The sequence below is a fragment of the Carcharodon carcharias genome, chromosome 12 (assembly GCF_017639515.1).
Source record: "Carcharodon carcharias isolate sCarCar2 chromosome 12, sCarCar2.pri, whole genome shotgun sequence".
Taxonomy (NCBI): Eukaryota; Metazoa; Chordata; class Chondrichthyes; order Lamniformes; family Lamnidae; genus Carcharodon; species Carcharodon carcharias.
Genome location: NC_054478.1, coordinates 35829204 through 35855534, shown reverse-complemented (window position 1 = coordinate 35855534; position 26331 = coordinate 35829204). Strand labels below are relative to the sequence as shown.

The 26331-nt window shown below is 42.6% G+C and overlaps 2 protein-coding genes across 6 annotated transcripts in view; both read left to right on the top strand.

The window, feature by feature from the left end:
- The window catches only part of lypd6b (LY6/PLAUR domain containing 6B), a 187709-nt gene extending 182869 nt beyond the window's left edge, over positions 1–4840 (top strand). For all 5 annotated transcript variants that reach the window (XM_041200059.1, XM_041200054.1, XM_041200056.1 and 2 more), the window contains 2 exons: positions 2334–2464; positions 3482–4840. In XM_041200059.1, coding sequence (XP_041055993.1) covers positions 2334–2464; positions 3482–3652 — 302 coding nt within the window. In that variant the 3' untranslated portion in view covers positions 3653–4840. The remainder of the gene's footprint in view (positions 1–2333; positions 2465–3481) is intronic.
- A 7447-nt stretch (positions 4841–12287) lies between these two features.
- Positions 12288–26331, top strand: part of lypd6 (LY6/PLAUR domain containing 6) — a 255130-nt gene continuing 241086 nt past the window's right edge. The window contains exon 1 of the mRNA XM_041201262.1: positions 12288–12406. The gene's annotated coding sequence lies outside the window, so the exon portion shown is untranslated. The remainder of the gene's footprint in view (positions 12407–26331) is intronic.

The window sequence follows — 26331 nt, the reverse complement described above, 5'->3', positions numbered from 1 at the left end:
CTTCATGACAAATACAGGAGAAGGGAAGTTCCAAGTTACCCAAGAATCACTTCTTGTTTACCATTACTGTAACTTTTACATCTGTGTATCTTTTTCTTCTCATCATATCTGGTCTGATTGTTCATTAATTTTTATTAGTCTTTATTAACATTATCCATGGAACAGTATTTTCTGGCAATTGGCTACCATGACTAGAAAAGTATAGTTTACTGTAGTGAATTTAACAAAGCCATGTCCCAGCACTGGATTCCATGCATCAAATCTATCCTGCTTTTCCCTCAAATCTATGTAATAAGCTTTGGTTTAAGATTCTTGTTTTGATCTCAAATATGAAGCTCTCAAACTTAATATCAAATTCAGTTGTATTATGTTCATGTTTTGCTTTCTTTTACTCTGAGGTTACTAATTGCCCCTGTCTAATTACACTATCTCTAAGGTATCCCAGGAAGGATATACTTGCCTTGGAAGTAGTACAGCAAAGGTTCAATAAATTGATCCCTGGGATGAGAGGCTTGTCCTATAATGAGCGGATGAATAAATTGGACCTGTACTCTCTGAAGTTCAGAAGAGCGTTAGCGGTGAACTCATTGAAACATGATAGATTTTAAATGGGGTTTGACAGGTAGATACTGAGAGGTTGTTTAAACTCGATGGAGTTTAGAAGGGTGGGGGGGATCTGATTGAAACTTACAGAATACTGAAAGGCCTGGATAGAGTGGACGTGGGGAAGATGTTTCCATTAGTAGGAGAGACTAGGACCCGAGGGCACAGCCTCAGAGTAGAGGGAAGACCTTTTAGAACAGAGATGAGGAGAAACTTCTTTGCCAGAGAGTGGTGAATCTATGGAATTCATTGCCACAGAAGGCTGTGGAGGCCAGGTCATTGAATGTATTTAAGACCGAGGTGGATAGGTTCTTGATTGTTAAGGGGATCAAAGGTTATGTGGAAAAGGCGGGAGAATGGGGTTGAGAAACTTATCAGCCATGATTGAATGGCGGAGCAGACTCGATGTGCAGAATGGCCTAATTTCTGCTCCTATGTCTTATGGTCTTATGGTTGTTTCCCTGGCTGGGGAATCTGGAACACAGGGGCACAGTCTCAGGATAAGAAGATGATCCTTTAGGACTGAGATGAGAAATTTCTTCACCCAAAGGATTGTGAATCTTGGGAATTCGGTACCCTAGAAGGGTGTGAATGCTGAGATAGACAGATTTTTGATCTCTCAGGGAATCAAGGGGAATGCAGAGAGGGCGGGAAAGTGAGTTGAGTTAGTGATCACTTTAAATGGCGAGAAGGCTCAAGCAGCCATATGGTCCATTTCTTCTCCTATTTCTTATGTTCAAAGGAAGATTGCAGGTTTGGTTTGTGCTGAGTTAACTGAATTTAGATGGGATGCTTGAAGGGGTACTAAACTACTAATCCAGCCAATGAGATGTCCTATCGCACCATGACAGTCTTCTGGGAAAAGAGCGGGGGGAGGGGGACAAATTGGATAATTCCTTCGAAGAGTTGGCACAGGTGCAATGAACGGAATGTTCTCCTTCCGTGCTGTAAAATTCTATAAAAGAAATTGCCTCAGTTCCTCTGGCAAAGTGGAAGCAGCCTATGCATGTGAAAGTTTCAGGTGAAGATAGGCTCAAGTTCAATCCCAGCTCCCAGAGTGGAAATGCTTTCCGACACTCACTGTCAAAGCTCATCTTAAAAAAAAACTGGAGCGTGGTTGCAGATACATACCTTAGCAAGCACGAAATGATGTTGAGAGGGAAGGAAAAAAATTGGCAGAGAAGAGAAAAGGAGTAGCTTAGTGAATGCTTTCAGTGATCATTTAATTGCACATGATATATGAAGCAATGTAAAATGTTAATGCTTCAAATTAACCCTGACAGAAGCCTCATTATATCAATATCACATACAGAAACTCTGTAAATACTTAATAATGGGAACTACTCTGTGGGTTTATATCGGAGAATAACAAGTATGAAAAGCTGTCAAAAGATAGAGAACACTTTTGTACGATAAATACCTAATGTAGAAAAATGCAGAAAATGTGGTGACCAAAGTGTAAAGGTATGTGACCTCGAGACTTTGTTACAGCTTTAACCAGGTATTAAGGTAGTAATAGCCATTCCATTTGTGTATTAGGCTACACTTTATTTGCCTAAAAGGACCAAAGTTAGGAATTTACACTTTACGAGCACTATATATTTTTTATGGCTACTATATAGAGGAAAAAAATCCCTGAGAAATTTTGGATGACTTGTTTTTATGGCTCCCAAGTGGTTTGTAAATGGAAAAATAGTCTAAATCTTAATTTTTGTCTTTTTATGGCACAGATACAGAGTATTGCCTTACAGTCCACAGATTTACAAGCCATGGCAGGAGTGAATCAGTCTCGAAAAGATGTGTTTCAAAGGAGGAATGTTATTCAGTTGGCTGCCATCACATCAGGAAGTTTGGTCATATGGTAAGAGCTGGCACAGGCATAATGAGCTGAATAGTCTCTTTTTGTGCTGTAGGATTCTTTTAAGTATATAACCAAAGGCACCATGTATGAACTAATGGCATTTCACCAGTGTTCCCTGTTAAAGCCCTGCATAAATGAAATCATAAATAAACTTCATCTTGACCTGAACAGGAATGTCAATTTTTTTTAAAAAGGTGCCATAAAGCTGTTGATATATTTTTAAATCTTTCATGGGATGATAGCATCCCTGGCTAGGCCAGCATTTATTGCCCATCCTGAATTGCCTTTGAGAAGGTGGTGGTGAGCTGCCTTCTTGAGCCTCCACAGTCCACATGGCGTAGGTACACCCACAGTGCTGTTAGGAAGGGAGTTCCAGGATTTTGGCCCAGTGACAGTGAAGGAACGGCAATTATATTTCCAAGTCAGGATGGTGAGTAGTTTGGAGAGGAACTTCCAGGTGGTGGTGCTCCCATGTATCTCCTGCCTTTGTCCTTCTAGATGATAGCAATCATGGGTTTGGAAGGTGCTGCCTTAGGAGCCTTGGTGAGTTGCTGCAGTGCATCTTGTAAATGGTAGAAACTGCTTGAATGCTTGGTGGATTCAGATTTAAAACTTTTTGTCGTCTATATTTTAGTTGCCAAATGCTCCAAATGTATCACTGGCTTTTCTATACTTGGTGTTGCCAGAATGAGGTAGAACTCTTTGACCAATTATGAATAGATGCAATTTAGAGAAACTGAGTTTTTTTCTGACAATTTTCTCAATAGACTTTAATTAGGCCAGCTTGTACACATCAGCCCTTGATTTTATCTTGGTAGTTTGAAGGGAATCCGAAAGAGAGAGTAGAGACCAGGTAGATAGGCACAAACACTGTAGAACTGTAAGCAGTGAAGTATCCTGGAAATGAATGCCACTAGGAACAGATGGTTCTTATGCATGCACTAGAAGTTTGTAATTGGAGCTGGATGCAACTTCAGTGGAAATATTTAATCAGGAAGCATTTTGTTTTTGTTCCAGGAGTGCACTTCCTGTTGTGAAGGGATGATCTGCAACATCGAAGTGCCAACGAACCACACAAATGCAGTGCTCGTGGTTAAAAAGCCCCACAGGTTCTCTTCATCTGCCAGCAATAGGATGTTAAGCATACCCTGGATCACAGTAGCACTGCTAGTTATTCTCTTGGTATGATAAAAAGCAACCGGAGACAAGTGAAGTTGATTTTTCTAATGCACATCAGCCATATTGACTGATGCCACCTTTGGACTTTGGAAAAACAAGTGTCTTCTTCAAAATATTCCCAGATATTTGCACAGCCGGTGAGAGGTGCATGCTGTCATTTTGTCCTCTGACATCACAAAGACTGTATTTGGAGCTGACCTGATGTGAGATATTGTTGTTGCAATAAACTACTGAGCTTGGATCAATGACTGTTAAGGGTCAAATGCGGAAGGTCACATGAAGATAAATACATATTTCCTTTTTTTAATTCTGAATCAATTTTTCTATCTTCTCCTGAAAGTGTTGATCAATTTGCAAGATGCATGGACACCATTTGCCTTATAGCACCCTTGTCGAAACCTTGACAGTATGTGCCTGCAAGCTATTCAGTCGTGAATTATCAACAGCCATTCTTACCTGATGTTCATGCACTTCCAGTGGGAGCTGCTGGACAGTGATCTGGAACCGAAAGCTTGACCATTTTTCTCCACTTTTACTGCTGGTGCGCTGAAGCCAATTACATCTTCCCCTAAAAGCAGTCCAGGTGTGAATCAATTAACTCAGGAAAGACTATTGATTGACTTCGAGATCTTCTTGGTCTGTTTGAATTGGCAAATGGCTGGATAAAATCAGAGGAGCAGAAATACAGATTTTCCATGGTAACTTTGCAGACATTTTGTAAAAATTTCTCAAAACTGATAACAATGTACCCTTCCCTCCCCACTTCAATGACTGCAATTGCTATTTATGATATAAGGCTAATTCTATGATGATAATATGGCGGATGGCAGTTGTCGGAAGTAAATTTCTTCTACACAAGATAAAGCTGTTCTCGGCAATAGGACAGAACGAAATGGAGAAGCTATAATTAAGCCATAAAAACATAAAACAATAGCATTTATAGCTACTTAACTGAAACAGATAACATGCATAATATGTTATGGTTGAAGGTAGATTTTGGCTGTTTGTAAACAATATGCAAGCACTGGTTAGTGGTACCCTACTCCTTTGTGACCAAAAGATTAAATTGTAATAACGGGTAATTATGCTCTGAAGTCATGCTCTTTATCTGAGGACGGTATCCCCTGTTTTAAATAAAGAACAAAAGAAAAACACATCTGAAAGCATTTTACACAATAAATTACTTTTGGACTGCAATGACTTATTATTTGTCCAAGAGCAGCAGCCATTCTGTATCAGCAACATCCCATAATACTCTTGGTGCTTTACCTTCAGAGAAGAATCTTGACCAGGTCTTTTTGCTTCTCATTTTTAAATGGTGCCATGAGATTTCTTACATCTGCCAAATCTCAGTCAATGGCCCTTCTGCCAGTGGATTCCCTCCCTCAGAAGTACCAATCTAAACTGTCTACCCAAGTCCTGGTTTGGAGCTTGACTTCACAAACCATTGGCCCAGAGTGTTACCAATTGAACTGAGCTTTTGTACAAATAACAACTTATAAAATGACAGAAAGAAAAGCCTGTTAAAACATTTTCTTTTCGGGCGACGAACATGATTCCTGTAACACAGACAATGGGAATCAGAAGCAGGAATTCTAATGAAAGGCGAGGTTAACTCTGTTTCTCTCTCCATAGCTACTGTCTGATCTGCTGAGTATTTCTAGTATTTTTGGTTTTTATTTTGGGTTTCTAGCATCCGTAGCATTTTGCTTTTATAGCAAGCGATCAATAGTAACTAATTGCAGGCATTTGGATAAGGAGCCGACTGGGAATAAAAGCTATTCCCCGGAGTATTTATCATCTATGGGTTGCCAATTTCTAGATGTGGTGGGAGGGCTGCACAAAAGAACAAATTATTTTCCTGTGAATTGGGTTTAAGGATTCATGGACCTTCTAGCGTCCTGTTCTAGTTCTGCTCCTTCCCTGCTCTATGAAGGAATTGATATTACCGCCAACACTGCTACAGATGAGGAGAACAGGTTCTGGAATTTCCTGTGTGCAGGATCCTGAAAGGACTGGGAATCTTAACACTCTTTCTGCACTTGTATTATAATTGCCAGCATAGAATAACAATATGCCACTTAGTAAAAAGTCACAGGAGGAGAATTAATGATGGCTCACTACCTGCATTCTGCTCCATTTCTCTTTGCTGCTCCCTATTTTCTTCTGCTGCAGCTTCCTCCATCCCACTCTCCTGTCCCATCATCTCCCCACTGCTTAACAACCCCTGAGTAAACCATACGTACAAAACTACAAAACTCAGAAAGGTAGCAAGCAGAAAAAGTGACAACTCAAAGTAGAACGTATAACTGAAAAACCACCCTACTGCCTCAGCGCAAAGAGCTAAATTCCTTTTTGTTACATTTAATTTCAAGAACTTTATTGCTGCTTTGGGATCACATTGCAAAATTCAATTTGCTTTTCTATGAAAACTGAAACCCTACTACCTCATACATGACACGTGAAAAAATTACATTTTGTATGGACATTCAGCTTTTTCTGCCCAACTGTCCCATTTCATGTGGGTACAGGGTGTGCTCTTTTCTAGCCTGCATATGCCTTGCTAGGCCTGAGGGGGCTCTGCTGTTCAGAGGCATTTGCATTGTCTTGCAGGAAGTCAATCTGAGCTGCACCGCCCTTATGCTGTCCATGGATATTGCATGGAGCTGCATTGGGCTGCTGACTTTCACCATATAACAGCAGTCCATTCCATCTGTGAGGCAGGAATCCCATTAGGACTTTTTCCTATATAGTGAATATGCCCTACCCTAAACCCTGCCCCCCACCGCCACTCCCCGCCCCACCCTCAGACAAAGCTGCAGTTGGACTTGCATGCTCAAAGAGACACACACCTGAGCTCACTGGATTTACATATAATTCCCATGTGCTAATACAATGGGGAATCCCCATACCTACCATGCAGCACAAATGAAAGTTTTTTGTTTGTGTGTGTGTGTGTATGTGTGTATGTACTCTACGCATGTGAGCATTTTGTTGACTATATTTGTCAATTCACAAATTCAAGTGTTACAATTCAAAAAAAGAGAACAATTGTTTGCAAAGTACCAATAAAATTCCCACGATGACAAAAACCTGTGGGTGCAGGAGGCAGAATATTTTCTGATGTTAACTGAACTTAGCAATCTGTCCTTGTTCTAAACAACACCATGGGCCAGAATTTTCTGGGCCCAACCTAACCTCCGGCAGGTGGGAAGCCGATCCCCGCCAGTGATGCGGGCCACACCGCCATTTTATGTGGGTGGGCCAATTAAGGCCCGCCCAGTGTGATAAAAACAAAAAAACTGCGGATGCTGGAAATCCAAAACAAAAACAAAAACAGAATTACCTGGAAAAACTCAGCAGGTCTGGCAGCATTGGTGGAGAAGAAAAGAGTTGACGTTTCGAGTCCTCATGACCCTTCGACAGAACAGTTCTGTCGAAGGGTCATGAGGACTCGAAACGTCAACTCTTTTCTTCTCCACCGATGCTGCCAGACCTGCTGAGTCCGCCCAGTGTGATGTCCGGTGGGAAGCGCTATGCGCTTCCTGTGCGGGTAAGGGGGGGGGAATTCCCCAAAAGCGAGAGTACGCTCTTTCACGCATGCGCACAAAAGAGCACACACCTCTCTGAGGCTAAGTGCAGCCTCAGGGAGATCACTTCCGCACTGAAAAACATTAAAAATAGAAAACAAAAATTCCCTAACATGTCCCCCTCGTGTGACAATGTCACGTGAGATGGGACATGTTCATAATTTACAGAATAACTTTATTAAAATTTTTAAAACCCTGCATGAAACCTCATCCCGCCGCTGGTTGAGGTTTCATGTTTTCTCTATTTGCCGCCGGGACTCCTGGCCTGCCCGCTAACCTTAAGGTTGGATGGGCAGGTCCTTCAATTGTTTAAATGATCCTGTCAATGGCCTCAATTGGCCATTGACAGGTCGGCGGGTCCCCAGCTGATTTTGCTGCACCCCCACCTTCCTGAAAATTTAAATGGGGCATGGTGATGTCGGGGGTTCTGCCTGATGTCATCCCATGTCATTTTACACGTCGGCGAGCGGGCCCCGCCCCTTGCTCACTGACGGCAAAATTCTGCCCCATGAGTTTTGCAAGCAGCTTTCAATCTGCCATTTTCTCTCACTGAAGAAAATCTTCAAATTTAATCGATCTCATCCTCAGTTTGTTTAACATATATTAGTCTTTGCCTGTTTAATTAGAAAGAGTTTTACATTGGCAGCACAATAACATACAGCCGAATGGTCCTGTCCTTATGAGAGAGAGTGTGACCCAACTTTCCATGAGCGCCATTGGAAATCTGCTAATGCCTATAAATTAAACACTGGGGGCAATTTTTGTCTTTAGATATAAAACAGTTCTACTTAGACCCACTGAATTCCCACGTGCTAATAACACTTAATTTTCTGGTCTAACTCATTTACTTATTTATTCACAACTTCAGGAGCGAACTCCGGTGGGCCTTTAAAATTTTTTTCTACTGGATCTGTTGCTTTGCTGGCTAGGCCAGCACTGGGTGCCCATCCCTAATTGTGGTGGTGACCCCCCGCCTTGAACTGCTGCAGTCCATGTAGTGTAGGTATACCCAAAGTGCCATTTAATAATGATCCTACTGTCCGAAGAGAAAAATTATTTGTCAATTAAATTTAAAGGAATGGGACAACTAAAGTGGCATGTAATATGGCAAGCAACTAATATTTAGAAAGCCTTTGGTGAATATTAAAAGGTGTCAATAACCTTCATCAAGGCTGAAGTGGTGGGCTGGTGTGTAGGGAAAATGAATTGTGGATGCAGCCATGACATGACAGATGGTGCATCCTCTTTGATGACGCTGAAGTTGTGGTGGCGCTCAATAGATGGTTATAAAATTGAGGGCAGTGTTGGTTGTGGAAAGATTTACCTTTGTGTCATTTTACAGCACCATCACACAATTCAGTATTGCAGCATACTGGTTAAAAGGTGCAGCCAAATGTCAGGCCACGGTCAATCATTACTCTCCATAGTGCATGGTAGATGTGGGTGTCTTAACACAGCTTGGCATCTTCCTCTTTACTGATCCAGACCCTCAGAAGGCAGGTTACCATCACCATTTATCCTCTGTGAAGCACTTGGGGACATTTTGCTATATTAAAGTTATGTAAGATAAGTTGTTATATCCAAATCCCTGTTATATCAAGTTTCTGCCATTTTCCTACAAAACAATGCATATTTAACTTTGATGCAATCAAATGGTGATATCTCCAATTTTATTGAACAGCTCAACCAACGAAATGATACACTGTAGTTCACTTGCATGAACTATCAGTTTTGACTTTTTAGTATCATTAAATTTGAACCTCACGCAGAGAAATTATCAACTGTTCTCCCTGATCGCAGAGCCCAACAAAATAAATATAGTGATATGATACATTGTGATTGTGGGGAATATAAATCAAAAAGTTAACTGACAATAAATGATGTATAAGGAAATATATCTGTCTCAAAAAATTTCATTCCTGTTTAAGTAACCTTTCAATATTAGAAATAGATGGAACCTGTAAGTTTTTATTCCTGTTTTTTAAAGCTGTTCATGCAAATGACAAGTAGAAATTCATTGTAAAAGTTTGAGGCATCACCCAGACATACCGGCTTGTCTGGATACCTGCTTCTGCAGAGGCTCAATGATGTCCTCTTGAATGACCTAACTTCAAAAGCGTTGCAATTGATATGTAAACTTGTTTTGCCAATGTTAAATTAAGACATTTGATCAGAGTAGTGGAATATTCCATTTTAACAAAGAGAGTGGGGAGCATGAAGAACCAGATTATATCCCTTTGCTTGAATCAAATATTATGTTTCTTTTCTTTCCTAAGATAGCTGCCTTAAAATTCATACATACATGTATACACATTGCTAAGAACTTTGAGGCAGGGAAATGTGCAGCAATATAATTAATAGTTTCAAGATTTTATATTTTAGAAACCACACAGAAAATAGTTGTTAAGCTATTTAAACTAAGTGGTTGTGTTGTGTGATTAGTTTCTTACTTATTTCAATGAAGACCACATAATTGCATGACATGTGACATTGCATTAAACTCTTTGGTCCCAACATTATACAGTTAGGCAGAAGTACCATATCAGGGCTAGTTGGCCAATAACAATGCATCCCTGTTCAAGACCATGTAGGCACCTAAGGGGCAAACATTCCTTTTATTTCTCTGAAGGAAAGCATAGAAAACTCAAGTTTATCTGTAATTAAATAAGTGTGTGCATTAGAATTTTTAGAGGGACAAGATCGTCACGCAGCTACTGTAATCTGGAATACACTGATTGAAAATGTGGTGGCAACAAATTCGATGGTAATGTTCAAAAGAGAACTGGATAAATATTTGAAAGGAAAGACAAATACAAGGATATGGGGAAACAGTAGGGGAGTGAAATTAACTGGATAGCTCTTCCAAAGAACCAGAATTTTGTGACTGGTGGTAATACTGGTGTTCATTGTTGGTTTTGTGGACAAGTTTACTCCCATCAAAGTGAGTGAACAATATGGTTATCACAACAAAAGCTTATTTTGAGGAAAGGTCAGAGACCTCGATGTTAACTCGCTTTCTCTCTGTGGAAGCTGGCTTAACAGCTAATTGTTTCTGTATTTTATGCAAACTTGTTCTCTGGATTTTACTTTTGTAATTTAAATTCTTGGAACAAAGACACTTTCTAGCAACCTAACTGGTTCTCAGATAGAGAGTGGAAAATTAGCAAGTTTTTCACTCACCGTAGAAAATGTACATGTGTAGGTATCAGATGAGTTCCGGTTCAGACTGACACTTCAATAGGATAGTCTCTCTTCAATTAAATAGTCTGATAACACTTACCAGGTTAGGTGCCTCATGAAAAATAAGCACAAGCAAGGTAGTGAGGTGTAGCCAGTGTCTGGAATTCAACAAGCATGAGTCAGCACCATTAAAAGTTAAGAAGCAGAGAACGTCCATTTCATGTCTTTGTTATGCCCTGAAGCATTTTAAAGCCAATAAATTCCTTTTGACGTGGAGCTATTGTTGTTTGGTAGCCAAATAGAGCAGACAATTTGGGCACAGGCACAGCAAGGTCTTACAACCAGCAATGACAATGATTTTTTATTCATTCATGGGATGTGGGTGTCGCTGGCTAAGCCAGCATTTATTGCCCATCCCTAATTGTCCTTGAGAAGGTGACGGTGACCTGCCTTCTTGAGCCACTACAGTTCATGTGGTGTAGATCCACCTACAGTGTTGTTAGGAAGGGAATTCCAGGATTTTGACCCAATGACAGCGAAGGAATGGTGGCAATATAGTTCCAAGTCAGGCTGGTTTGCAGCTTGGAGGGGAACTTGCAGGTGGTGATGGTCCCATGCATCTGCTGCCCTTATCCTTCTAGGTGGTAGAGGTCCCATGTTTGGAAGGACCCTTACTGAGCTGCTTTGCATCTTGTAGATGGTACATGGTGCTGCCATGGTCTGTTGGTGGTGGAAGGAGTGAATGCTGAAGGTGGTGGATGGGGTGCCCATCAAGCACTCCTGACTTTGTAGACATTGACAAGCTTTAAGGAGTCAGGAGATGAGTTACTCTCTGCAGAATTCCCAGCCTCTGACCTGCTCTTGTAGCCACAATATTAATATGGCTCATCCAGTTCAGTTTCTGGTCAATGAAAATCTAAGAATGTTGATAGTAGGGGATTCAGTGATGGTAAAGCCATTGAACATCCAGGGGCGATGGTTGAATTCTCTCTTGTTGGAGATAGTCATTGTCTGGCACTTGCATGGCACAAATCTCACTTGCCACTTATCAGCCCAATCCTGAATATTGTCCAGCTCTTGCTGCATATGGACATGGCTGCTTCTGTATCTGAGGAGTTGTGAATGATGCTGAACATTGTGTAATCATCAGTGAACCACTTCACTTCTGAACTTTATGGTGGAGGGAAGATCATTGATGAAACAATTGAAGGTGGTTATGCCGAGGACAGTACTCTGTGGAACAGGATTAGACAATTTGGTTAAGGGATAAAATATTGTACAATGGCATGGGATTTCTTTTTCATTGCAGACATGGCCTTGTTTAGAGCAGTACCTCTGACAGTACTTCACTTCCTCTCTACTATACTGTGATCCTAGATTAATTAACCATAGTTTACAAAGAGCCATTTGAGTATTTCCATTCGAGAGTGATAATTGGTTGCATAGTTTGAGGGGCAGCACTCCTCATCAAGCAGGGGAGCAAAGCAAGGAGGCAGGCCTCCATAACTACCACAGCCAGTATGGGGATTGAATACACGCAGTTGGCATCATTCTGTACCACACACACTCTAGCCATCTCAGCTAACTGACCCCAGTGCTCGAGTAACTCGTGCTGTTGGACTTCCTGACTGAGAGGGGAAAATCCTGCCCCTGATCCACAGCTGGAGTCTAAAACAGAACTTAAAATGTGCTGTCATATGACAAATAGATGAGGTTAATATAGCATACTAATTGAAATTTATTTCATTTTCAAGTTTCCAGTGTGAAGTTGAAGGCTGGTAATGATATGAAAGTCACACTTTCCTCAGGACAGCCAATTTTAGCTGATGTAATGCATGTTAACCCCGCCCCGAAGGGGTGGAAGGATCAGGTACCTGTTCTGTTTGGAGCCCGTGAGTAGAACAGGGAGCCCATTCACTGCTGTCTTTTCAATTACTGTTTGGATAACAACGTCTAAAGTTTGCCATTGCTTCTCGTACTCCCCAGCGGACAGGTAAACAAAAAACCCTCTTTTACAAAATAAAGTTTCACATAAATTGCTGTCCACTTTATCTGTTTACATCTACCATCCCGTGGTCTAGTGATGAGCTGTCCTTGATTTTGTTTCCTGCATGTGATTTGTAATTGAACAAAATTAAATTCACGATCCTGACGGAAAGCAACAACTGTGATGTGAATCGAGACTGTGATGATTGAACGGCGAGTCTTCAGGGATTGTAATTAAAGAAGGGATTGGATGCGGGGCTGAGTTCTGAGCGACACACAGCGGCTGAAGGAGGCGATCAGCCCGGGAGCAGGGACCAGGCAGCTTGCTCCCTCCCTGTTTGATAGCTTCTCCCCCCCCCCGGGCCGCTGCCCTCCGTAACCGGGACTGTTTCTTCCTTATCTGGGAAAAGCTCACCTCTCTGCAGGGAGCTTCTCTGCAGAAACTTTACCTCTCGAGTATTTTTTTTTTCCATAGTTCAACTGGAATTTAAATAAATGGGTAACCTGAGCGGGTGGATAGAAAAGATTTGAGCTGCATCTGTAACGACTGTGTAAATCTTGTATAAGCAGTACCCCAAATATCTTCTTATTTAGTTGGACATTGGAGATGCATCTATATACCTTCACATATAAGATTGTATTAAGTTTGTGACCACAGTTCAGCCCTTAGGCTGATAACTGGACTTGCATTTCTGTAGATATAATCACATCTCACTGCAACGTGTTAGAAGAATAAATTTGAATACACTGTTGTGTACGCTAGAGCATCGAATATTTTAACATGCAACATGGAGTGGAGATAAATGCCTAATTAATCTATTCGTTGTTGTTTTGCTCGAGGGAGAAATGTTGGCAAAGGGCAGGAGAACTGTCTGCTCATCAAATAGTTTCATGGGATCTTAATAAAAATAAAATACTGAAGATACTGGAAACTGGAATAAAATCGGAAAGTGCTGGAAAGCGTAGGTCTGGCAGTAATTGTGGAGAGAAAAACAGTGTTACTGTTTTGACTCCAGTATCTTAAACTCCACTGAACCACTGGGACTGGCATATGGTGTGCCAGACTGCACTTCCAATGAGATGTCATCAACGTGACAGGTGTGTAGACTTTCAAATCTGTAGGCTTCGCTGTACAGTACAGGTGGAAAGTAGTTCATAAGTAGAATGCCAATGTGCCCATCCCTAATTGCCCGTGAGAAGCTGCTGGTGAGCCGCCTTCTTGAACTGTTGCAGTCTGCATGTTGTAGGTACACCCGCAGTGCTGTTAGGAAGAGAGTTCCAGGATTTTGACCCAGTGACAGTGAAGGAATGGTGATTTAGTTCCAAGTCAGGATGGTGTGTGGCTTGGAGGGGAACTTGGTGGCGTTCCTATGCATCTGCTGCCCATGTCCGTCTAGGTGCTAGATGCCCCATTTTGGAAGTTGTTGTTGAAGGAGCCTTGGTGAGTTGCTGCAGTGCGTCTTGTAGGTGAGGTACACACTGTTGCTACTGTGCATCAGTGGTGGAAGGAGAATGTTGAAGGTGGTGGATGGGGTCCCAATCAAATGGGCAGCTTTGTTTTGGATGGTATTGAGCTTTTTGAATGAAGAAGAGTATTCCATCGTGGTGTGCTCCTGTTCTATGTGGGAAGCCGGGTATATTTCCAGTGCCCAGGGCCAGCATGTGTGCAGAAAGTGTCTCCAGCTGCAGCTCCTGGAAGCCCAGGTTTTGGAGCTGGAGCGGCGGCTGGGGACAATGTGGAGCATCCACGAGGCAGAGAGTATTGTGGATAACACGTATAGAGAGGTGGTCACACCGCAGGCTAAGAGTCTACAGTCAGGAAGGGAATGGGTGACCACCAAGCAAAGCAAGAGGACCAGGCAAGCAGTGCTGATTCCCCTGCAAAACAGATTTACCACTTTGGGTACTGTTGGGGGGAATGGCCTCTCAGGAGAAAGCAGCAACAGCCAAATTCGTTGCACTATGGTTGGCTCTGCTGCACAGGGGAGGAGTAAAAAGTGTGGGAATGCAATAGTTATAGGGGATTCAATTGTAAGGGGAATAGATAGGCATATCTGTGGCCGCAAACGAGACTACAGGATGGTATGTTGCCTCCCTGGTGCTAGGGTCAAGGATGTCTCAGCGTGGCTAGAGGACATTTTGAAGGGGAGGGTGAACAGCCAGTGGTTGTGGTACACATTGGTACAAATGACATAGGTAAAAAAAGGGGATGAGGTCCTAAAAGCAGAATATAGGGAGTTAGGAAGTAAGTTGAAAAGTAGGACCTCAAAGGTAGTGATCTGAGGATTACTACCAGTGCCATGTGCCAGTCAGAGTAGAAATAGCAGGATACGTGGCTGAAGAGATAGTGTGAAGGGGAGGGTTTCACATTCCTGGGGCATTGGGACCGGTTCTGGGGGAGGTGGGACCAGTACAAACTGGACGGGTTACACCTGGGCAGGACCGGGACTGATGTCCTAGGGGGAACATTTGCAAGAGTGGTTGGGGAGGGTTTAAAATAAAATGGCAGGGGGATGGGATCCTATGCAAGGGGTCGGAGGAAGGGGAATCAAAGACAAAAACAAAAGACAGAAAGCAGAATAAGAAAAGTGATAGAGAAATCAAGGGCAAGAACCAAACAGGGCAGATTGGGACAAGTAATGTTAAAAAGACAACCTTTAAGGCTTTGTGCCTTAACACGAGGAGCACTCGCAATAAAATGGATGAATTAACCGCTCAAATAGATGTAAACAGGTATGATATGGTCAGGATTATGGAGACATGACTGCAGGGTGACTGGGGATGGGAACTGAACATCCAGGGGTATTCAGTATTTAGGAAGGACAGACAAAAAGGAAAAGGTGGCGGAATTGCATGTTGGTTAAAGAGGAAATTAATGCAATAGTGAGGAAAGATATTAGCTCCGAAGATGTGGAATCTGTATGGGTGGAACTGAGAAACACTAAGGGGCAAAAAACGTTAGTGGGGGTTGTATATAGACCCCCAAACTGTAGTGGTGATGTTGGGAATGGCATTAAATACGAAATTAGAGACGCATGTAATAAAGGAATATCTGTAATTATGGGTGACTTTAATATGCATATAGATTGGGCAAATCAAATTAGTAACAATACTGTAGAGGAGGAATTCCTGGAGTGTACACAGAATGTTTTTCTGGACCAATACATTGAGGAACCAACTAGAGAACAGGCCATCCTCGACTGGGTATTGTGTAATGAGAAAGGAATAATTGGCAATCTAGTTGTGCGAGGCCCCTTGGGGATGAGCGACCATAATATGATAGAATTCTTCATCAAGATGGAGAGTGACGTAGTTGATTCTGAGACTTGGGTCGTGAATCTTAATAAAGGAAACTACGATGGTATGAGCCGCGAGTTGGCTATGATGGATTGGGAAACATTACTTAAAGGGATGATGGTGGATAGGCAATGGCAAACATTCAAAGAGCGCATGGGTGAACTGCAACAATTGTTTATTTCCATCTGGTGCAAAAGTAAAATAGGAAAGGTGGCCAAACCATGGCCTACAAGGGAAATTAGAGATAGTATTAGATCCAAGGAAGAGACATACAAATTGGCCAGAAAAAACAACAGACCTGAGGATGGTGTTGGGGAAATTGATGGGATTGAAGGCCGATAAATCCCCAGGGCCTGATCATCTACATCTCAGAGTACTTAAGGAAGTGGCGCCAGATATAGTGGATGCATTGGTGGTCATCTTCCAAGATTTTATAGACTCTGGAACAGTTCCTATAGATTGGAGGGTAGCTAATGTAACCCCACTATTTAAAAAGGGAGGCAGAGAGAAAACAGGGAATTATAGACCAGTCAGCCTGATGTTGGTAGTGGGGAAAATTCTCAAGTCCATTATAAAAGATTTAATAGCTGAGCACGTGGAAAACAGTGGCAGAATCGGTCAGAGTCGGCGTGGATTTATGAAAGGGAAATCATGCTTGACAAATCTACTGGAATTTTTCGAGGATGTATCTAGTAGAGTTGATGAGGGGGAGCCAGTGGATGTGGTTTATTTGGACTTTCAGAAGGTTTTCGGCTTAAGTTCCACATAAGAGATTGGCATATAAAATTAAGCACATGGGATTGGGGGTTGTGTATTGAGATGGATAGGAAACTGGTTGGCAGACAGGAAACAAAGAGTAGGACTAAACGGGTCTTTTTCCGAATGGCAAGCAGTGACTAGTTGGGTACCACAGGGATCGGTGCTGGGACCCCAGTTATTCACAAATATATTAATGATTTAGATGAGGGAATTAAATGTAATATCTCAAAATTTGCAGATGACAAAAAGCTGGGTGGGAGGGTGAGCTGTGAGGAGGATGAAGAGATGCTTCAGCGTGATTTGAACAAGCTGAGTGAGTGGGCAAATGCATGGCAGATGCAGTATAATGTGGATGAATGTGAGGTTATCCATTTTGGTAGCAAAAACAGGAAGGCAGATTATTATCTGAATGACTATAAACTGAGAGAGGGGAATGTGCAATGAGACCTAGGTGTCCTTGTACATCAGCCGCTGAAGATAAGCATGCAGGTGCAGCAGGCGGTAAAGAAGGCAAATGGTATGTTGGCCTTCATAGCCAGAGGATTTGAATACAGGAACAGGGAGGTCTTGCTGCAATTGTACATGGCCTTGGTGAGACCACACCTGGGATATTGTGTGCAGTTTTGGCCTCCTTATCTGAGGAAGGATGTACTTGCTATAGAGGGAGTGCAGCGAAAGTTTACCTGACTGATTCCTGGGATGACGGGACTGATATATGAGGAGAGATTGAGTTGATTAGGATTATATTTGCTGGAGTTCAGAAGAATGAGGGGGGATCTCATAGAAACCTATAAAATTCTAACAGGACTAGACAGGGTAGATGCAGGAAGGATGTTCCTGATGGTGAGGGAGTCCAGAACCAGGGGTCACAGTCTGAGGATATGGGGTAGACTATTTAGGACTGAGATAAGGAGAAATTTCTTCACCCACAGAGTGGTGAGCCTGTGGAATTCATTACCACAGAAAGTAGTTGAGACTAAAACTTTGTATGTTTTCAAGAAGGAGTTAGATATAGCTCTTGGGGCGAAAGGGATCAAAGGGTATGGGGAGAAAGTGGGAGCAGGCTATTGAGTTGGCTGATCAGCCATGATCATAATGAATGGTGGAGCAGGCTCGAAGGGCTGAGTGGCCTACACCTGCTCCTAGTTTCTATGTTTCTATCATACTCCTGACTTGTGCCTTGTAGATGGTTGATAGGCTTTGGGGAGTCTGGAGGTGAATTATTCACTGCAGAATTCCCAGCCTCTGGCCTGCTCTTGTAGCTATAGTATTTATCTGGCTAGTTCAGTTCAGCTTCTGATCAATGGTAAATCCCAGGTGTTGATATTTGGGGATTCAGCAAAGGTAATGTTACAGATTGTCAAGGGTGATAGTTAGATTCTCTTGTTGGAGGGGACCATTGCCTGGCACTTGTGTGGTGTGAATGTTATTGCCACTGATCAGCCCAAACCTGAATGTTGTCCATGTCTTGCTGCATAGGGGCACGGGCTGCTTTAGTACCTGAGGAATCACAAATGGTGCTGAACGTTGTGCAATCATCAGCAAACATCCCCACTTCTGACCTTATGATGGAGGGAAGGTCATTTATGAGGCAGCTGAAGATGGTTGGGCCTGGGACACTACCCTGAGGAACTCCTGCAGTGATGTCCTGAGACTGAGATGACTGAACTCCAACAACCACAACCATCTTCCTTTGTGCTAGGTCTGACTCCAACTAGTGGTGAATTTTCCCCTGATTCTCATGGGCTTCAGTATTGGACTCCTTGATGCCACACTCGGTCAAATGTTGCGTTGATGTCAAGGGCAGTCACTCTCACCTCATCTCTTGAGTTTAGATTTTTTGTCCATGTTTGAAGCAAGGCTGTAATGAGGTCAGGAGCTGAGTGGCTCTGGTGGAACCCAAACTGAGTGTCAGTGAACAGGCTGTTGCTGAGTAAGTGCTGCTTGATAGCACTGTCAATGACTCCTTCCATCACTTTGCTGATCATCAAGAGTAGACTGATGGGGCAGTAATTGGCTGGGCTGGATTTGTCCTGCTTTGTGTGTACAGGACATACCTGGGCACTTTTCCACATAGCCAGGTAGATGCCAGTGTTGTAGCTGTACTGGAACAGCTTGTCTAGGGGCGTGGCAAGTTCTGGAGCATGGTTTTCAATGCTATTGCCAGAATATTGTCAGGGTTCATAGCCTTTACAGTATCCAGTGCTTTCAGCCATTTCTTGATATCACGTGGAGTGAAATAAATTGGCTGAACACTAGCATCTGTGATGTGGGAGAGCTCAGGAGGAGGCCGAGATGGATCAACTGAGATGGTTGCAAATGCGTCACCCTAGTCTTTTGCACAGATGTGCTAGGCATCCCTATAGTTGAGGATGTGGATATTTGTGGAGCCTCCTCCCCCTGTTAGTTGTTTAGTTGAAAACCACAATTCATGACTGGATGTTGCAGGACTGCAGAGCTTAGATCTGATCCGTTGATTGTGGGATGGCTTAGCTCTGCCTATTGCATCCTGCTTCTGCTGGTTGGTATGCAAATAGTCCTGTATTGTAGCTTCAATAGGTTGACATGTCATTTTTAGGTATACCTGCTGCCTCCTAGCATACCCTCTTACACTCTTCATTGAGCCAGGCTTGATCTCCTGACTTGATGGTAGAGTAGGGTATATGCTGGGCAGATTGTGATTGAGTACAATTCTGTGGCTGATGTACCACAGTACCTCATGGATGCCCAGCTTTGAGTTGCTACATCTGTTTGAAGTCTATCCCATTTAGTACAGTGGTAGTGCCACACAGCACAATGGAAGGTATCCTCAATGTGAAGGTGGGACTTTGTCTCTGGAAAGATTGTGTGGTTGTCACCCTACAAATACTGTCATGAACAGCTACATCTGCGATAGGCAGATTGTTGAGAACAAGGTCAAGTAGGTTTTTCCCTCTTGTTAGTTCTCCCAACACCTTGCAACTCTAATCTAGCAGCTAGGTCCTTTCAGAACTCGGCTAGCTCAGTTAGTAGTGGTGCTACTGAGCCACTCTTGGTGATGCTGGGTGTGCTAATGCAGGTTCTGGTGCCTAGGTCGATGCCAGGTTGCCCGTCTGGTTTCATTCCTTTTTGGCTTTGTAGTGGTTTGGTACAACTGAATGGCTTGCTGGGCCATTTCAGAGGGCCTTGTTCTCTGGCAGAGAACCCTTGTTCTCTGGTAGAACATATTTGGAAATTTAAGTGCACATAGCTCAGAATATTCTGAATGTTTTAGTTGAATGTTGGGAAAGCGTGGGCTTGTAAAATTCCTCTCTCTGGGTTGGCAAACTATTCCTCTGCGAGGGCATCACAGCCAAGACCCAAATCTCCCCCTGTAAACTTCTAATTTCTGTATGGCTTAATTTCACACTGGGTTGTGGGCAATGTAATTAACAAAGCAAATGCATATTTGAAATGCAGAATTATTCTGTTAACCTGTTGGTAAAAAAATAGTTGCTTCCTGACAGTTTAAAAATATGTATTTTAAAATAATTTTAGCCAGAATAGACCTTGGAGCAAACATTATTACCATTAGCAGACAAACCATATATAAATCTGGTCACATTGAAAAAATGTTTTAATTCCATCGAGTGACAAAGGATCTCGACCTTAAAGTTAACATCAAATTGCCCTTGAAGGGAGAGAATGCTAGAAAAAGGATTGAAATGGCCATAGCATGCCATGGTGAGTCTTACTGTGTGTTAATGCCCAGTTAGATCAGTGTATTCAATTAACAAATATACTGATGGAAATTATTAGTTCCATACAGTGTCACAAAATGGAGAGATGAAGTGTTGGCGGATTATTTTCCATAAATTACCATCTCCAAAGTGATGTCTGGCTGCATTACTGATGAGTGTAGCAGTCAAGAGTGATTTATTTGATGTGATTCATGCTGATCTGATGAATTTATTCCACACACAGCTTGGATTTTTGTTCCCCCCCCCGCCCCCCACCCCGGCTGTTATTAATTATTCATGAGCTCAAAAAGTAGAGTGGGTTATCACAACCCATTGCTGCCCAAGGTTGGTGCACTACAGAGTGTTGAGCTGCAGGCTTTAATCAAACATTCACTGTATGTCAAGGACCTGACCTTGTCGTTGAGATACACCTACATAGCTATGGCTTCCATTTTGAAAGAGTTCATAGCTAAGCTAAGTCCCACTACCTGCACCAAGTTGTCTTCTTCTTGACAGTTCCTTGGGGTGGCATGTCTCCACTCAGGTGCGATGGGTCCTGAGAAAGCTGGCCATTAGACTTATCAATCTGTGGGCTCAGCCACATGTGGGGAAGGTGGCGCTTGCAGGGTTGGGTAGATGAGGTATTTGTGCACTCTGTCTGACGCCTCTGAGTCTCCTGATGATGTCTTTCAATGCGTTTGCTGCCTTCCCAAATAAACTGTTGGCCACAAGCCAGGGCCTCCCATGAGTCTTCAGGGATGCTTTGCGGACATCCCGAAAGCATTTCTGCTGTCCTTTTGAGAGCTTTCTGCTGTGACTGAGTTCCGAGTAGAACAGTTGCTTCAGGAGTCCGCTGTCAAGCATATGAGCAACATGTCCCATCCAGCAGAGCCGGTTTTCAGTGATTAACACCATGATGCTGGGCGTATTGTTTTGGGAGAGGATGCTGCTGTTGGAGCACCTTTCTTGTGACCAGATTTGGAGGACTTTGCACTGAGGGATTTCTCAGTGTTGCCTGGTAAACCATGACCTTAGTTTTGGCTCTGAGATCCTGGCCCTCAAAGGCTGAACTGGCAATTCTTGACTGGATGTGGCAGCACTGCAGAGCTTAGATCTGATCCACTGATTGTGAGATCGCTTAGCTCTGCCTTATTAGATTTTGCTTCTATTGTTTGGCATGTAATGGTCCTGTGTTATGGAGGCAGTGATGAATTTTGTCATTTGCTTTCATTGAGAGGAGGCTCCCATGATATGGAGACTGGTCCACATTTTCCAGGACCTCGGTGTTTATTAATCCATGGAAGGAGTTATTCTGCTGTGGGAGCTGGTTGGCAAAGAACTTTAGTTTTCTAGGTGTTTACTGTTTAGAAGGCCCATTTTCTCTCATGCTTCAGAGAAGGAGATGACAATGTCCTGGAGCTCAGTTTCTGAGTGAGTGCACATGCAAGTGTCATCTGCAAAATGAAGCTTAATGACTGAGGCTGGAGTGATTTGGTTTTTTGCACCAAGTGAGTGTATGATGAACAATTAAAGCTTTAAGCGCACAGGCGCTTACATCATACCCTTTTGCTAAGACTTCATAACCTTCAGCAAAGGAAAGCTCATGTTAAGTGAGAATAACAAAGGTTCTTTTTTAAAACTGTTGGTATTGTGTGAAATCTTATTTCTAACAGTGGCCAGAAAATTGCCATCAATGGTCTTTCTTCCTACTCCTGCCCTATTACCTCTAATGTTCTCCAATCCTTGGTCTTCTCTATTTCTCATCTACATGCTTCCCCTTGGCGACAACATCCAAAAATACAGCATCAATTTCCACATATACACTGACAACCCATCTTTACCTCACCATCTCTCTCAACTCTGCCACACTCTATAAATTGTATATTATCAGATTGCTCATCTGACATCTAGTAGTGGATGAGTGGAAATTTCCCTTCACTGAAATATTGGAAAGACCGAAGTCATTGCCTTCAGTTTCTGCCAAAAACCCTGCTCCCTCACCAGCATTTCCACCCTTTTCACTGGGAACTTCTCTGAGGCTGAAATAAACTGTTGGCCTAGGTGTGATATTTGACTCTGACATGAGCTTTCAACCACATATCCACACCATCACCAAGATCGCCTATTTCCATCTCCGCATCATCGCCTGCCTCTGCTCCACCTCAGCTCTTCTGCTGAAACCCTCATTCATGCCTTTGTTACCTCTAGACCCAACTATCCTAATGTACTCCTGGCTGGTCTCCCCCATTCTATCATCTGCAAGCTTGAAGTCATCCAAAACTCTGCTGTCTATGTTTTAATTCACGCCAGTTGCTGTTCACCAATCACTTCTGTGCCCACTGCCAGTTAAACAAGGCCTCAATTTTAAAATTTTATCCTTGTTTTGAAATCCCTCCATGGCCTGATCTCTGCCTACCTTTGTAATCTGCTTCAGCTCCCCAACCCTTTGATATATCTGCACCTCACTGATTCTGGCTCCTTGAGCTTCCCTGCTTTTAATCACTCCATCTTTGGTGGCCATGCCTTAAGCTGCCAAGGTCCTAAGCTCAAACGTTCTCTCCCTAAACCTGTCTGCCTCCCTACCTCACTTTCCTCCTTTAAGACATTAAAACCTATCTCTCTAACCAAGCTTATGGTCACCTACTGTAATATCACCTTATGTGGCTTGGTGTCATATTTTGTTTTATAATTCCTCTGAATCACCTTAGGATATTTTATTAAATTAAAGGTGCTATATAAATCCAAATTATTGTTGGTGTAGACATTTGGAACTCTACTTTGCAAATGACAATCGATGCTAGGTCAATTGTTAGCTTTAAAACTGAGGCAGATAGATTTTTGTTACCAAAGATATTGAAGGATATGGGACAAAGTTGGACATGTGGAGTTAGGTGGTAGATATGCTGTAATCTAATTGAATGACAGAAAGGATTGAAGGACTAAATAGCCAATTCCTGTTTCTATATTTTTATAACCCTTGGCAGTTTTCTTTTTGAATGAAATATTTATTCATTCGATGTGGCCAAAGCTCCCAGACCAAATTTATTTTTCATGCTTTGAGATGATGATGATGGGCCTTTCCGAATCACTTTGGACAATGGTACGAGGTGGAAACTTTCAGAATTTTGAATCAGTAATGATGAAGGAACGGCGATGTCTGTGTAAGTCAGGATATTGTGTGCTTTGTGACAATGGCATTCCTATGATATTGATGCTTTTGGCTTTTTTGGTGGTAGAGACTATGGGAATGAGAGGTGCTCTCAAAGCAATCTTGGCGAGTTGCTGCAGTACCTTCTGCAGATTGTACATACAGCACCTGTGGGGATGAAGACAGTTTTTAAATCCAGTGGTGGGGGTGTCAATGAACTGAACTGTTTTCTCTGGATTGTGTTGGATTTCTTGACGGTTGTTGCCACTGTCCTTGTCCATCCAAGAGACGAGAAGTACATCGCTCTTGACATGAGCCTTGTAGATGGTGGAAATGCTCTGAGGGATTAGCTACTTGCTCATTGCTGAATAGTCATGCTCTGCCCTGCTCTTGCAGCTGTGGTTGATCCAAGTAAGCTTTTGGTCAGTGGTGACCCCCTCCACCCCATCACCCAAGGTGCCTGGGCTCAGTAATGGTGATGTCATTATGAGTTGTGAGAGGTGGTTCCACTTTCTCTTGTTACAGCTGGTCATTGCCTAGCATTTATGCAGTATAAGTATTCCCCACCTTTTGTCAACACATGACAATGTTAACCAATGCCTATCGTAGGCCAGTGTTACAAATTTTATTGCCTTAAACATTTTCTTGAGTATATTTGTGCCAGTTATTCCTGTTTGAGAGTCTCATATGTAGGATATGCCTACACTACCCAGTGTATAACAATGCGACAGCATAATCCAAGTCAACAACAATTGCAGCCACTTGTGATCAGAACTGGAGATTCATGTCTTTTGCCGGTGTCTATCTCCAGTCTTTTGGAAGAGAATACTTGGTAAGATGAGGTTAGATATAATCATTCAGCTGCTTTGTTTCACAGCAAGCAACTGTTTACCTCTATGCTTATGATTGGCTTTACTTAATTTAATCAGTACAACTTCTCTGTAATAATATAAAATAATGAAGATGTTGCATTTTACCGCAACAGTGGGTCATCTTCACATTCCCCCACTGCTGCTTCTGCTGTTATCCAAGCCCGGTCTAAGAAAGAATAATAAAATACACTCTGACTTTCACAAGCACAGACACTTGAAGTTCTCTCTCACACACACACACATATACACACACACACACACACACACACACACACACACACAGACAGACACATTCACACACACTTGCTCACATGCACACACACACACACACACACACGCACATTGTCACACACATGCACACACATTCACACTTACACACATTCTCACAGAATCCCCCCCCCCCCACCCCCAACTCCCCTCCCCGCCAAGCCTGTCCGATGAGGGAAAAATTGTGGCCTTAAGCACATACACAATATGGGCCTATTGCATGACTGTCATCCAGTGATTCAAACAGGGTCGTGACTGTGACTGGGGCATCCCTCCTTGTAACTTAATCAGTTCATGTCTGGGAACCCCCTCTCTCAGCAAGGGTATCATTGTCCAAGCAATTAGGTTTAACGGTTCATCTCTGTCAGTTGAATACCTCAGGTGATTGCCTTGGTGCTTTGTTAGTGGGAGCAGGATATGTGGTTCACTTGTATTCCCCTGGTCATTGTTCTTGATGGGTCTTCATAGACATAGCATCTCCCTCTCAAAGTATTAGAATGTGGAATGCACAGTGATGCAAATTGGGTAGCCATCTTTGGCCATGAGCCAAGTCACAGTTTAGCCTCTGTTTTAAAAAGTTCAATTCAGTTTCCAGCCAATGGATTGGAAATCATTATTTGGAATAAAGCATGTTTTCGTGACAGTCCCTCCACCACTAAGGCCTTTAGCACTGCATCCATAAGCTAGGAGCCCTCTCTCTTCCCTGGTGTTATATTTGGGAAGTTCCAGCATGTAACCAGTGTCAAAACAGTCAACTGGGGCTTCTGTTATGTTGTTACATTATTTCAAAATGATTTAGAAACTATATTGTCATGCACATGTATATCCAGGATGCCAAGTCACTGACTACTGCACTACAGTCTGCGTAACAAGCCAACATTGTATCATTCTGTCACACACATGGAGAGATGTGAGAAAATATGCTTGATGTACACCCCAATATATGCCTTAAAAATAAGTGTGATTATTTCAGACTTGGGAGACTCAAGGCATAACAGTTTCCTTCTGCTTTAAGTAGTTCCTCTTTAAAATGGGCAAACTGCCTTTAAGAGCAGCAGGCTGACCGCACTGGTTGCTATCAGCACATGCTACTTGGATTTCTGCTGAGCAATCAGGCAGCCCCAGCAGCATGGGGTCTGCTTGGACTAACACTACAATCAGGTATGTTTGCTTGCTGTCTGCATAAACATCAATGTAAGGTGCAACTCCTGTCCCTGAAAATGGACCATAACCAGTGTTTAACCCTCTGTGTAGCTACGTTTTTCCCAATCTCTCCCCTTGTGCTTGTAGAGACATGTGGACAGTTGAGGGCAGGATTTCATTGTTAATGCAATAAGTGATGGCTCCTGAGTTAGTTATTAGTAGAGATTAAACACACATCCTCGCAGAATGTGCCCTCCGGTGTCCACCAAGATACCAGGCAATAAGCAGTGGAATGCAAATCTCTGCATCAATTGGGAAAGATTAACATTGGCCTCAGCTTTATTCACTTAAAAGTTTTTTTTGTTTGGCTTCGGTCTGAGAACACGTTTAATCAAATCTGATTTGATTGCACAAGAGCTGCACAGCATTGTTTGCATTGATTCCACCTATCTTCTATATAAAAGTGTACAGCTTAACAATAACTTATATTAATACAGTATTCTATATGTGGAAGGATGTTTCAAGGAAAGAGGAAAAATATGGATGCTGAGTAGGATGGACGTAGAGCAGAATTAAAGGACAGCTGCAGAAACAGTTGTTTAGATGAAGAACAGATTGGTAGAGAGGAAGGCAATTAAGATTTTAAGAAGTAACATGGTGAAGCAAAGAGTAGTTGGCAATGCTGCAGTAAAGGGGATGGGGAAATGGAGAGAGACCAGTTTTAGAGTTCTAGGACAATCTACCTGTC